This window comes from Pneumocystis murina (genome assembly GCF_000349005.2).
Source record: "Pneumocystis murina B123 chromosome Unknown supercont1.9, whole genome shotgun sequence".
Lineage (NCBI taxonomy): Eukaryota > Fungi > Ascomycota > Pneumocystomycetes > Pneumocystales > Pneumocystaceae > Pneumocystis > Pneumocystis murina.
In genome coordinates, this window is record NW_017802367.1 from 330868 (window position 1) to 344161 (window position 13294).

General features: G+C 26.7%; 8 protein-coding genes across 8 annotated transcripts; 3 read left to right on the top strand and 5 right to left on the bottom strand.

Annotated features, from left to right (window-relative positions):
• Nucleotides 1-86: 86 nt before the first annotated feature.
• On the top strand, nt 87-1139 carry PNEG_02012 (hypothetical protein; the record flags this gene model as incomplete). The annotated part of the gene is made up of 7 exons (XM_007875801.1): nt 87-106; nt 172-196; nt 247-558; nt 600-683; nt 728-784; nt 826-910; nt 952-1139. 7 exons carry the CDS (start codon nt 87-89, stop codon nt 1137-1139), a joined length of 771 nt encoding a protein of 256 aa, XP_007873992.1.
• Nucleotides 108-1664, bottom strand: PNEG_02013 (hypothetical protein; the record flags this gene model as incomplete). Its single annotated transcript, XM_007875802.1, has 3 exons — nt 108-1309; nt 1356-1424; nt 1464-1664. 3 exons carry the CDS (start codon nt 1662-1664, stop codon nt 1211-1213), a joined length of 369 nt encoding a protein of 122 aa, XP_007873993.1. The 3' UTR covers nt 108-1210.
• A 709-nt stretch (nt 1665-2373) lies between these two features.
• Nucleotides 2374-5926, bottom strand: PNEG_02014 (calcium/proton exchanger). Its single transcript, XM_007875803.1, has 9 exons — nt 5255-5926; nt 4617-5207; nt 3878-4575; nt 3098-3833; nt 2943-3049; nt 2860-2900; nt 2699-2815; nt 2561-2654; nt 2374-2521 (listed from the first exon to the last, which is right to left on the bottom strand). Exons 1-9 carry the CDS (start codon nt 5913-5915, stop codon nt 2405-2407), a joined length of 3162 nt encoding a protein of 1053 aa, XP_007873994.1. The 5' UTR covers nt 5916-5926; the 3' UTR covers nt 2374-2404.
• A 662-nt stretch (nt 5927-6588) lies between these two features.
• On the top strand, nt 6589-7370 carry PNEG_04307 (hypothetical protein). The gene is made up of 3 exons (XM_019757825.1): nt 6589-6812; nt 6855-6967; nt 7014-7370. The coding sequence occupies exons 1-3, from the start codon at nt 6770-6772 to the stop codon at nt 7107-7109; spliced, it is 252 nt and encodes an 83-aa protein (XP_019613362.1). The 5' UTR covers nt 6589-6769; the 3' UTR covers nt 7110-7370.
• PNEG_02015 (hypothetical protein) lies at nt 7208-8448 on the bottom strand. The gene is made up of 4 exons (XM_007875804.1): nt 8393-8448; nt 8109-8350; nt 8007-8065; nt 7208-7959 (listed from the first exon to the last, which is right to left on the bottom strand). The coding sequence occupies exons 1-4, from the start codon at nt 8420-8422 to the stop codon at nt 7244-7246; spliced, it is 1047 nt and encodes a 348-aa protein (XP_007873995.1). The 5' UTR covers nt 8423-8448; the 3' UTR covers nt 7208-7243.
• A 758-nt stretch (nt 8449-9206) lies between these two features.
• On the bottom strand, nt 9207-10104 carry PNEG_02016 (hypothetical protein; the record flags this gene model as incomplete). Its single annotated transcript, XM_007875805.1, has 6 exons — nt 9207-9312; nt 9353-9560; nt 9603-9668; nt 9713-9742; nt 9805-9948; nt 10050-10104. 6 exons carry the CDS (start codon nt 10102-10104, stop codon nt 9207-9209), a joined length of 609 nt encoding a protein of 202 aa, XP_007873996.1.
• A 298-nt stretch (nt 10105-10402) lies between these two features.
• Nucleotides 10403-12187, bottom strand: PNEG_02017 (hypothetical protein; the record flags this gene model as incomplete). Its single annotated transcript, XM_007875806.1, has 3 exons — nt 10403-10649; nt 10692-11811; nt 11857-12187. The coding sequence occupies 3 exons, from the start codon at nt 12185-12187 to the stop codon at nt 10421-10423; spliced, it is 1680 nt and encodes a 559-aa protein (XP_007873997.1). The 3' UTR covers nt 10403-10420.
• A 241-nt stretch (nt 12188-12428) lies between these two features.
• On the top strand, nt 12429-13227 carry PNEG_02018 (40S ribosomal protein S6-A; the record flags this gene model as incomplete). Its single annotated transcript, XM_007875807.1, has 3 exons — nt 12429-12493; nt 12534-13010; nt 13056-13227. Exons 2-3 carry the CDS (start codon nt 12544-12546, stop codon nt 13225-13227), a joined length of 639 nt encoding a protein of 212 aa, XP_007873998.1. The 5' UTR covers nt 12429-12493; nt 12534-12543.
• Between the last annotated feature and the right edge of the window lie 67 nt (nt 13228-13294).

Consider the following 13294-nt stretch of genomic DNA (forward strand, 5'->3'; position numbering starts at 1 on the left):
AAATTAAGAGACGTTGGAAATTTGTAAAAACGAGCGTTTAAGTTTCAACAACTTAATAATAAAAAATAGTGAAATTTTTAGAAAAAATGGTATTGAACAAGACAATGTAAGCTTTTTTATTGGTTTTTTAAGTGCGTTTTAATATGGATATGTTTCTAATATTAAGTTTAGTCTTGTAACAGGTGCTTCACGAGGGGTATGTTTTTTAAAGAAAATTAAGCAAATTTTTTGATATTTATTTAAAAGATTGGTCGAGCAATTGTAGAAGAATTGCTTGAAAGTTATAAATATATTTTCGTAGTTGCTGTAGTACGATCTAGATCATCTTTAGCTACATTACAAGAGAAATTTGAGTCTCGGATAGCAATTGTTGAAGGAGATCTTAAAGATGAGAAAACAAATGTCAGGTCGGTTAATGTGGCGATAGAAAGATTTGGACGATTAGATTCTCTTATTCTGAATGCGGCAGCTATAGAGCCTGTTGGAAAAATTGCTGATATTGATGTAAATTCATGGAAAGCTTTATTTGATGTGAATTACTTTTCTCTTCTTTATATAGTAGGTTTTTCTTGGATTTTCTGAAAAATTAAGAGGAAAAGTTGAAAAGTGCAATTCCATATTTACGGTCATTTTGTGGTAGAGTAATTTTTATTTCTTCTGGTGCGTCTATAAAACCGTATAAGGTTTTTTGTTTAATTTTGTAAAAAATCAGTGTTAAAAGTTATAGAGCATGGGTGCGTATAGTGGGTCAAAGGCTGCAATGAATCATTTATCTTCTGTTCTGGTAGTATTTTTTACAATAATATTTAAAATTCTAAAAAATAGGCGGCCGAAGAAAGTTCAATTACTTCTATTTCTTTTCGACCTGGAGTGGTAGATACACAGATGCAAACATCTTTAAGAGAAAATTGTATTATTTTTTTTAAATGATATATTCTAAATTGTATATAGACAGTTCAAATCTAGATAAGGATATGCATACTAGATTTATGGATCTTTATCAAACAGGTCAATTGATTCCGCCAGAAAAAATTGCAAGAATTATTGTAAATTTAGCTTTAAATGCAAAGAAAGAACTAAGTGGCAGATTTATTAGTTATGATGACAAAGAATTAATGGAATATGAGATTCATAATTAATAAGGTGTCTTTTTTAAAAATGTATGTTGAGTTCTTATATTAGGGTTATGTAGAGTTTATCAGACAATGTATTATGAATGAGAGGATAATATATTTTCTGGTTCCCCTGGAAACCTTTTGACTCTAACTTGTTCCCAATTATCTAACATCATTTCGTTCATTTGAAGTTTCTAAAAAAAATATAAGAGAAGATGCTTTTTGAAAATATAAATTTACATAATATTCGTCTTTAATATTTATTTTTCGTCGATTTTTTTTTATCCCTAGAGCTTGTTCTTCTGAAATCTAACGATTAAAAAATATTTTAGAGAATAAATAGATTACTTGTGTTATCTTTTGATCTCTACTGTCATAACGAAATTGTTGAGATATACTTAATACATAGGCTCCTCCTAATATTATTGTTATGAAAGGCATACCAAATAATAAAAAAGGATATTTATGAATAGTTTTATTAAGTTGGATTATTTTTTGAGAAATTTTGCTTGTATTGGAAATATATTTTTCTCGTGTAAAATAGTTCATTCTTGTTCGTTTATTTGAAATATGAATTGGAGATTTTAACTGTTGGAAATTAGACAAGTTTTGATTAATTTTTAATCTTTTTTAAAAAAAATTACGGATAAAGGTATGATAAAATTATTCTATTTAATATAAAAAAAGTGAATATGATGACATGTTTTGTCGCCCCAGACAGAACCTTTATTGTAATGTTGAATAAAATGTTAATTGTTTCTGAAATATTATATAAAATTTTGCTAAATAGTTATTAAATGGCTGTTTTTTGTAATATCCTAACCAGAAGGTAGGTCAGGATCTATGTTAATTACATATTATTTTTAAATGATACAAATGAAAAACATGATGATTGAATTTAAGTACTATCAAATTCTGATTTATTTGATGAAAATAATTCATTCTGATCTGCATATAAAATATATGACTATGGTTTAAAATTATTTGGTTTTTCTTTTTTTGAAAAAAGGTAATATGTGATTTTATAATTTAGTTTTTTAAGAAGCAATATCTGCTTAAGATGATTATTTTCATGCTAATTATGAAAAATAAATGATTAATAATTGGTATTTTTATTTTTGGATCTGAAGCATTGCTTCATTTTATTAATGTTAAATTTTAAACTATTAATTTATTTTTGCATAATAGTAAGTATTAATTATTTTAGAATATCTTTTAAATCCGAAATGCAATAAGTAATTTATATATTCTATATTTCTGTTATTTACTATATTGTTTTAATTACTATGTTATTTTTGTATGATATATTTGTTTTGTATTATAAATGTAGAGAAGTTTTGTATATTGATAGGTGTGAAATAATAACCCATGAGAAGAACCGTATAACTTAATATTAAAATAGAACCCTAAAAATTAATATTTATTTCTAAAAAGAAAAAGGCTACCTTGAAATAATTGCTTTTGCCTTCACTATATACATAAGCTAAAAGAAATACGCAAAGAATTACACAAATAAGATCCCATCGTGGAAAAACCAAGCTTTATATGTTAAATTGATATATTTCATCATAATTATTTAAAACCTGAAAGTATAGGATAACAGTTCCTGTTTCCCGATATTTCTAAACGCACTATATGCAACAAGGCATGGTATCTGTAGTAAGCACACTTGAAGTGCATATGCTGAGCCAATTTCCATACTATGATTATTGATTTAAAGTAGTTTATGAAGTTACTCTTTTACCTCAGTGCAATATTTCCATTAGTTGCAAATGATATAGCATTCTATATCCTGTAAGAATATAAAAATAAAATTAGTTATAAAACCATAAATTCCGTAGTATTTGGTACTAATGCAAATAAAGTGAACCCCAAAAATTTTTCATCTATATGAAAATTTTGAAGAACTACATCCACTGTATTAACTAACATTTCTAAAAAAAAAAAACGTAAACTAGAGAAATAATATGATTTAAAAATACCTGCCACTACAGAATATAACAGCGTTGATGTCAAAAGTATTAATGTACTTTTTTTTAGACTCCAGCTGGGCGCACCGTGTCCTGTATTATTCTCATGTTCATTTCCCTCTAGTTCATGTATATAACTTTGAGAATGTATAAGATTTTTTCTGAATTTATTGTTTTGTGTTTGCTCATATTCGTGATTACTTTGATTTTGAATCATTGATTCTTGAACATCCATTGCTAAGCCCATAGAATTAATAAAAGCATTTGTTTCGTTGTGAATAGTATCTTCTGGTTTATAGGAGTCTTGCATATATGATATTATAGAATCTTGAGGATGATTTCGTGAAGCAATATTTTGATGACATATATTATTATTATCACATGATGGAAATGTGCTATTAAGTCTTTTATTAAATTGATGCTCCAGAAAACTTTTTGGTATTATTTTTTTGAAAATTTGAGATTCTCGAATAGGTGTTTTAATCAATCGAGAAGTAATACTCTCTTTAGGTGTATCTAAAGCAGAAACGGTAATAGGAGTTTGCCATATCATTGCTGCATGAGTTCTTAATGTAAACCATAATCCAATTAAATATGAAAGAATAAGAGTTAATGCACATATATATGTAAATGGCTTTACAGAATTTTGGTAAAATGGATCATCAGGTGCATATGATTGGTCGAACTTGCACCTTTGACAATTATATATATATTTGCTTTTTGAACAAGGTAAACATTTTAATTCATACTATTTTTATTAAATTAATGTATAAAAAGAAATAAAAGGCATACTGTTCCGTAGATTTGATAAAATAAGGTGGGTGCAAATGCCCCAATAACTGCAAATAGCAACATTGTAGACGTAACGCCTGCAGATTTAGCATTGAACCTTTGTGTCTTCCTTCGTATAGCTCCTGCACACATTGATAAACCAGGCATTAAAAGAACACCTGCAAGCACACTACCGACTATGCTTCCCTCTACTAATCTAGCTTTTCCTTGATTTAATGCGATACAATAAAGATAAACTTCTACTACAGATCCAAAGAAAGCATTGATAGCTGCACCCATCCCAATGGATGACTGTGCAGAAATAGATGCAACAGCCATGCCAACAAGATATGATAAAGATACAATTGATAGAAGAGAAAGAACGAATATAGTTGCTGATGATGTAATAAAATAATTGTGTCCAAAAATGCTTCCTAAGAGATATTCGTCTGAAATAGTAAATAAAACTATAAACATCAAGTTTATGAAAAATATGTTTACTCCATCCACTGTATATTGATAATATTTTAAACCAAAGGCGCGATATGTACATACTAAAATTGTTGGGTTGGAAAATTCTCCCTGACGAAAGTCTGAATGAAAAACTATAGATAAAGGATGCCGTCTCATATGGTCAAATAATAGATAAGTTACTTTTGCCATTGGCATTGCGAAAACTATTAGCCAGCAAAATGCAGATACAAGTAAAAGAAGTGGTGCTAATAGGAGTTAAATTTACTAAAATTTCATAAAAATATACCTATTATTGAATAAAAAAGTAGAAAAAATACTATACGTCCAAAAGACCATTGACCCCTTCCAAATAATCTTCTTCGTCCTTTTCTTCTTATAGCATTGTTTGATCTATGAAAACAGCCAAGTAAACTCTCTGTATCTGATATACTATCAATGCTATCTCTTCGTCTACCAATAATTCTTTGAATAGGTAAATTATTATGTTTAGCTATTTCTAAATCAGTATATTCGTTTATGCTATGGCCTTCTCCTTCATCTTCTTCAGCATATGCTTCTTCAGATTTTAGTTCAACATATTGACCAAAAGGATAAAAGACATAACAAGATAATCCCCGAAGTACTCGACTATAATCTTTGTCGGGTTGACCAATTATGAGTATATAGCAAATAAATGATGTTATTAAAGCAATTAAGGCTAGCCACCATCCAAAGCATACCGTCCAAAGAATATTACCTATAAGATCTCTAGAAAAAATAGGTTCTCCTGGAGTAGAGTGAATATCGCCTTCTGCTGTTTTTTGTACAGATCGTGTTTTTTTATATAAAGCTGGTTTCCAAAGCCTAATACCAAAAGGATGCGTTTTATTAATTGCATCTTGATAAAATTAGGATATAAATGATATATAAAGGAATAGTATGAACCTTGTCTTTCTTTTAAAGTAAAACTTCCCTCGCTGTCGATACTATGAGAGATACTTTCATTATCGTTATGATTATCACACATTAATTTTCCAAAACTTTCATACTCTTCTCCAATAGTATCTTCGTCTATTTCATCTATAATTGTTTTGTTTTTTCCATAATCTCTTTTAAGGCCTTTTTTTTTTAATGTCTTATTTCGAAACTCTGACTCGAATTCTGAAAAAAACGCCTCTTCGTCTGCTTCAATTTCATTCTCATCATCTTCTGCTGAAAAATACCCTCTTTGTGGATGCGATATAACTCTAACAATATGTCTTTTGTAACGAGGATTGCGCGAATTGACTTGTTTAGAAGATGATGTAGTTGACGTTACTGAAACAGCACGTTGATTATATCCACTTCTACATGGATATGTTGATGACGATGTAAAGTTTCTCGTGTTTCTATTCTGTTGATGACTTATATTCGACGACGAACATCTAATTGTAGATGTAGAATCAAATGATGGTTGATTAGAATGACGCGCATTTTCTGCGCATGTATTCGAAATATCTAAGGGAGATTCATCTGTGTTACATTCATTTTCAGATATTTGAGAATTTGCAGTACGGAAACTCCCTTTGGATGCATATGATGATAATACTATATCTTTTTTTTCCATACTAAAAAAAATGATACTGATTGTTTAGAATTTAGTTTTGTCTTCTAAGGTGAAATTGCTGGTCGTTTATGTTAAAAGGTAATAAATTGACTATTATAATTCTTATAAACACGAATATTTTAATGAATAGTAATTTTTAATAACCGCTTAATTTTAAATTTATATTAAACCCTTGAAAAATTAATTTTTATAAATTTTCTATATTTAAACTATTTAAGTATATAAATTATTTAAAATGATATTTTTATAAATATTTATTTGTCTTTTTAAATATAAAAAAATAGAAGACAAACATTGTAAGTCATGTTTTAGATATTTTGTATACATTTTAGTATCATTTGAAAAATATATAGATATAAATGATAAAATATGCTCAATTTTGAAAGAAAAATGATTATAGGAGAGAGTTAGTATTTTTTATTAAGAAATATAAAGATTTTTAGAATATTTATACTTTTTAAAAAAATAAATAATTAAATTTTTTACAATTCTTTGTATAATTTAAAATGTTTAAGTGTATAAAATAGTAAATACAATGAAAATAATTAAATATATACGTATTCTAAAAATATGTGATTATTTGTATATATTAGATCTATAGAAATATATGATACATTTATTATCTCTCGTTTAATCTCTTGATTAGGAAATTTAGATAACGAAAAAAGATATAGTCCAATTGATAATAATTAAGAAAATGTAATAATTGCTTTGCAACAAAGATTTCTTTGAGTGATAAATTTAGAATAATGAGCTTTGAAATATATATAAAAGGTTGTTATTATTTTAATTTGTTTGATAATTTATAAAAGATTTAAATAAAAAATAGTCGATATTCGTGTATTTAAAGATTAATGAATATTTTAGATAAAGTTATTTCAAAATTGTTAAAACCTAGTAGGAATTGTGTCTTTCAGAAAAAAAATAATTATAATATAGAAAATAAAACTTTATCGAAAGATTGCGAGATTTCTGATTTAATGCATTTTAATGAAAAAAGTCCAGAGATAAATATAAAGCATACAAAATATATGAGATTTATAGAAAATAAAGTAGATTATCCTGTATTGTATACACGTTATTAATAATAAATTATAGAAAAATATTTTTATGCTCACTTTAGATACTTTAATAAATATAAATTTTCCTTTAAAGGGAATTAACCCTTCAAACCACTTGTATAAAAGTATGTGATCTGTATATATGAAATAATCAGGAATTATGATAGAGCTTTATCTCATAAAAGATAGACATATATAATTTAGTTTATATATATATATATGTATCTCTGTGTGTGTGTGTGTGTGTGTATGTTTAATATGTTTTAATTATATAGTTTTGATAGTTTGCTTTAATAGTTTGACTTTATCTGGTTTTGATGTTTTAAGGCCTATTTCTTCTTGATTTTCAACTGTTTCATTTGGGTTTGGAATGCTATTAGATATACTTAAAGGATCTTCAGTATTTTTCGTGTCTTTTGCATTTTGCTTTATATTTCCATTCCATATTCCACAATTCATGCAGATGTATTTAATTGATTCCCATTTTTCTCCATATGGAGCTAAACCATTATGAGTTCCACATTTTTTACATATTAAAGCATATCTATTTTCAGGGGATGTTTCATCTGGACCAATGATAAAATTTAAAATTCTAGAAATAAATGAATTATCTTGAGATAGTTTGACGTAAGAATCAGTAGGAAACGGTGTATCAGAAGTTGTAAAAAAAGATTCATGAATAGAGTTATCCGTATTGCTATTATTTGTGTGTCTTAGTCGAAGATTAGAAGTTTGATTTTGTTGATTTGAATGTTGGAAAGTAGGTTGTAAAAAATCAACGCTTGAGGATGAAAAACTATGTTTTGGTGTTTTTTTTCCTGAATCATTAAGATCAAGTAAAGAGACAGCAGGTTTTTCTGGTGTATTTCTTTGAGATCCAGAATATCGATCAATTAATAATTGTGTTGAATAAAAATTTGTTTTAGCTTTAAGTTCTTCTACTTTTTCATATTGCTTAGTCCTCAAAAGTTCTAAACTTGATTCTTAAACAATATTTATCAGAACTGTTTTTGGTTTTACATGTATTTACCTTCTGATGAAATCATTTTTGTATAATAAATGGTAAATATTACTCGTCCAAAATAAATACTAAAATAATAAATAATATATTTAAAGATAATTTTACTATTACCAAAAGAGAGAAATAATAAGGATGGAAAGTCTTAGGAACCATTTTTCAATATCTTCTGTGTTCCGCATATAAAATAAAATCCATATTAAGAAATAAATAAGATATAGAATTGTACAATATAAAGTAAAAAGTCTTTTGACACGTACAGAGCGAAGTCTAAATGTAGATAAACGGGATTCATGATGATTTATTTCTAATGCTAATTGTGAAAGAATTCGTTCATATGAATTTGTTGAAGAATCCTTCTAAAGTTTATTTTTTTTTAAAAAAAAAATAATACATGCCTTCTTAAACCAATTCCATATATGTTTCATTTTTTTTATTTATGCTACAAGTTTGAGACAGAAAATTGATTTTAAAGAAAAAATTATAAAAAATAGAACCTGAATTGTTATAAAAACGAATACTTTAACGATATAATTTAAATAGAATTTAATATAATAAAACTATAAATTTATTGATAAAAATTTTGTTTTTATATTTAATTTATTTAGATTTTTTGAAAGTTTAGTATAATTTTTGATAAGTAAAATTTTAGTTTATTATGAAATTTCATAGAAAGTAAAATGTCATAAAAATTTAAGTAAATTTTATTTTAGTCAGTAACTTATTGTAAGTGCATATATTGTTGTATTTATAATACACCTTGAATTCCAGCTATTTTTTGATTTATATTATTTTAAAAAATTATCTTAATTTAATATAAATAATATTTATATTAAAATTGTTGAAAAAATAAATCATTTATTGAAAAAAAATAGAAATTATAGATTTTTCTTAAAAGTTTGATTTTTTAATATTGAAATATAAAAATACTAGAGCTATTAAACCTATATTTTGAAATTTTTAGATAAAAAATAATCCGGATAAATTGATGTGTAGATAAATAGAAATATAAAAAAAAAACTTAGAATTTCTATATAAATGAATTTAGTGTGATAATGATATTGCAGTTTATAAGTAATAGTTAATATTATAGGAAAAATGGAATCAGAATAAATGATTAAGAGCTTAATGTCAAAGAAATTTAAGAATCGATGTGATATGGTTGTAATTGTAAAAGGTATAGACCGTAATAAAAAATGTAAAAGAAAACGTTTAACAGCAGCCTCCCTTAGAAACACCATTTGCTTTGTCCAGTAGGACATTAGATCCTTCTGAAACTCGATTCTCTTGAGCATCAATTAGTCGTTTTTTAATACCTCTATATATATGAGATTGTGAAATAGAGGAAAAATGTATACCGAGCAAGACAGAAAAATGCATCATCTACATTAATGTTCGATTTTGCACTTGCTTCTAAAAATGGTATACCATATTCATGAGCAAGAGCTTGTCCTTGTTCTTCTGAAACGACTCTTCGTTCTTCCCAATCACATTTATTTCCAATAAGAATTTTATTTACTCCCTCAGAGGCATATTGTTCAACATTTGAAATCCATAATCTAATATCTATGAAAATTAATAAATAATTATGAAAAACTAAAAGCCGACTTTGAAATGATTTTTCATCAGTTACATCATAAACAAGAAGAATTCCCATTGCACCACGATAATAAGCTAAAAGAATGTCAATATTCACTAATTAAAAGAATATACACTACCTGCTGTAATTGTTCGAAAACGTTCCTGGCCTATTATATGTTAATTTTATAAAATAAAATATTTTCGAAAAAAATAAAAGAAATATTTATACCAGCAGTATCCCATATTTGCAATTTAATTCGCTTCCCATCAAGTTCAATGGTTCGAATTTTAAAATCAATGCCAATAGTTGTAATAAAACTTGGTGTGAAAAAATCGTCACTAAATCTCAAAAGAAGACATGATTTTCCGACACCTATATTAGATTAAACGTATTAGGATTTCTAAATGGGGAAAAAATGATGTAATATATTAATATTTTAAAAAATTTTATAAGATATTTTGTTATAAAAAGACAAATCTGCCCGAAAAAACATACCGCTGTCGCCAATAAGAAGTAACTATAAAACATATACAATTAGTTTTGCTATTTTATGGGGAAAAATAAATCTTTGTAGACTTATTTGTCATTTTTTATATAAAGTATTTGTTTAAATATATTTTTCGTTAAACTTTGAAAAAAAACGCACCTTAATCAGATAATCATAGTTTCCTGAACGTAAATTATTCATAATATACGTTTTTCTCTTATTTTCTGAGACTTCTTATAAATTTTATTTAAAGTATTTTTAAAGTTCCGTTTTAGAATTTTAAAAAAAAATGAAAAATTATTGAAGATAAAATAAGAGATCTTTTATAGTTTTAAAGTGGGAATAGTATTCTCATATTTATTGAAGTAGTCTTAAAATACGATCTACAACACGTAGTTGATTAGTTATTTTAAGCGTTTTTGTATTTTCAAGATCATGCAAATCTTGAAGATAACTTGTATGTACATTTGCAGGAAGAGTATATGCATATGAGCGAAGAATCTGAACTTCACATAGTAGAAGACCTTGATTATAGTAAGAAAGGGTATCTTGGTCATTGCTCATAAGAAGAATACGTTCGATATTTCTAATGTTATTAATAAAAAAATATAATGAACTATATGTATACCTTAAACTAGGAAGAATTTTAGTTTTTAGTCTTTTTTTTGCAATGTTTCTTTTGTTCCAAATACCAAAAAAATATCTTAATATAAGGTAGCATACTGTTAGTCCCGGCATCACTCCAACAAAACCAAATACGAGTTCTTGACTTTTTAATAATTTATCTATCCCATTTATTACAACTTCCACATCAACTTTTGTTTTTTGTATTTGAATAAGTAAACTACGAATTAATTTCCCTGTTACTATGGATTTTATCGGTGTTTTCATATGTTTCTCATATGCTAATAATGTGGAAGTTAAATCTCCTAATCTTACATTTTCCCTTAGTGTTTGCATACTTTTTCCTCGTGAATAAGCTGGGTTATCTATAGCAAAATCTACAACCATTCTTTCAAGACTTTGTAAATCAGTTTCAAGACTTTTTTTACTCATGAGTGCAATTTCGCTTTGTCTATCATGATGAATTATACTAACAATTTTCTCAATAGGAGAAATAACCCAGTTTTTCCAAAAACTTATTGACATTTTAATAAATTCTTTAAGCCATTCAGATAGTGCTTTTTTTTTAGATAATACAATTTGAAAAATACTAGATGCTGAGAAAGAAAAAATTAAAACTGGAAGCCAGTATCGTATAAATATAGATGGACGGCCATGGTTACGTATATATAATGAGGACATATTCTGAATTTGAGTAATATTATTTATTATATCATTTAGAAAAGTAGCAGTAGAACTTAATGAATTAGGAAAAAACGTTTCAGGTTTTTTTTCAGATATTTGTGATATTGAATTAGATAGAAGTTGAATTCTTTTGACTGTGATTTCTTTCCAATTTTTTTCTAAGTTGAAGTCAATGTTCATGAGATGACCTATAGCTATTGCCTTTTGTTTTTGTAATTTTAAAAGATATTTTTGTTTTTCTATAATTTCATGACGTATAAGACCATAAATAGGTAACAATTGCGATCTTTCATGTATAAATATATTAGGAAATGCTATTTTATGAAAAAGTGATCTATTTTGAATATGTTTTTTTATGTTTCTAAAAACTTGAAAAGAAAGATTATTTTGAGAAAAAATGTAATTTTGACGAATAAATAAGAAAATCCGTAGCGGCAATGCTATTTTATTAGGATAAGTATTGATTTTGGAAAATAAATACTAACTCTGTAAAAGATAAATCATAGACAACCAAGGACTTGAAGCAATTCTATTCCAATAGATAAGTCCTTCAGAAATAGGTAATATATGTTTAAATAAGTATTTTAGAAAATGTTCATAAACATTAATTGTACAAAATGATAATATTAGCCAATTTATATCATTTTCTTTTTCTTTTGAAATTTTCTTTAATAATTCATTAATACGAGTTATGCTTATTTTTTTTTTAAAAACATCCAGGTCTTGTTTAATTTCTTTTAATTCTAAATTATCAATTTTAATAAAATTAAGTTGATAACGTAGATCTTTTATTAATGTATCAACTGTTGATTCCATAAATTTTTAATAAAGTATTTCCTTTTTTAGAAAATCTTAAAAGCTTTTTATCTTTTTTTAAAAAGCAAATTAAATAATTCTTTATCATTAATGTTTTAAAGGTTAATTTCTAATTTTAATATCATATAGGGTTTAACCCCCTCCTGTATCTTTTATAGCAGTCACTATCTCGTTCAGAAATGAACGATGAAGGTATTGAAAGTTAAAAGAAATTGCATGAAAAATATTGATAAAGTCACAGTTGAATATTGCCTATCCTGCAAATGGCACTCAGAAGCTCATTGATATTGATGATGAGCGGAAACTGTAGGTTAAATGTCTTAAGAAACTTAAAATAATGATTTAGTCGAGTATTTATGGAAAAACGTATGGGCCAAGAAGTGCCTGGAGACTCTGTAGATGATCAATTTAAGGGATATGTATTTAAGATTACTGGCGGTAATGATAAGCAAGGATTTCCAATGAAACAGGGTGTGCTTCTTTCATCAAGAGCTCGACTTTTGTTATCAAAAGGACATTCTTGTTATAGACCTCGGCGTGATGGAGAAAGAGTAAGAAAAAGTGTTCGTGGTTGTATTGTTGCAAATGATCTTTCGGTCATGAGTTTGGTTATTGTGAAACAGGGTGAAAAAGATATTCCAGGTTTAACTGATGTTGCAAATCCTAAAAGACTTGGTCCAAAAAGGGCATCTAAAATTCGGCGTTTTTTTAATTTGAGCAAAGAGGATGATGTTCGGAGGTTTGTTATTCGTCGGGAAGTTTTTCCTAAAGGTGAAGGCAAAAAATCTTATACTAAAGCACCTAAGATTCAGCGTCTTGTAACGTATGTTTCTTTTGAACTTATTTGTTTTTTTTTTTATGTTTATAGGCCTAAAGTACTTCAGCGGAAGAGATTGCGTCTTCGACTTAAACGTGAAGCTTCTGAGAAACAAAAGCAGGCTGCAGCTGAATATGCTTTACTTCTTAATAGGCGTATTGCTGAACAAAAGGCCAAAAGGGCTGAGATTAAAAAGAAGCGCTCATGTTCCTTAAAGAAGTAGTTTAGGAGTAGTTTATTACATTTTTCATATTGTATAGTTTATATTTATTTTTATACATTTATATTAT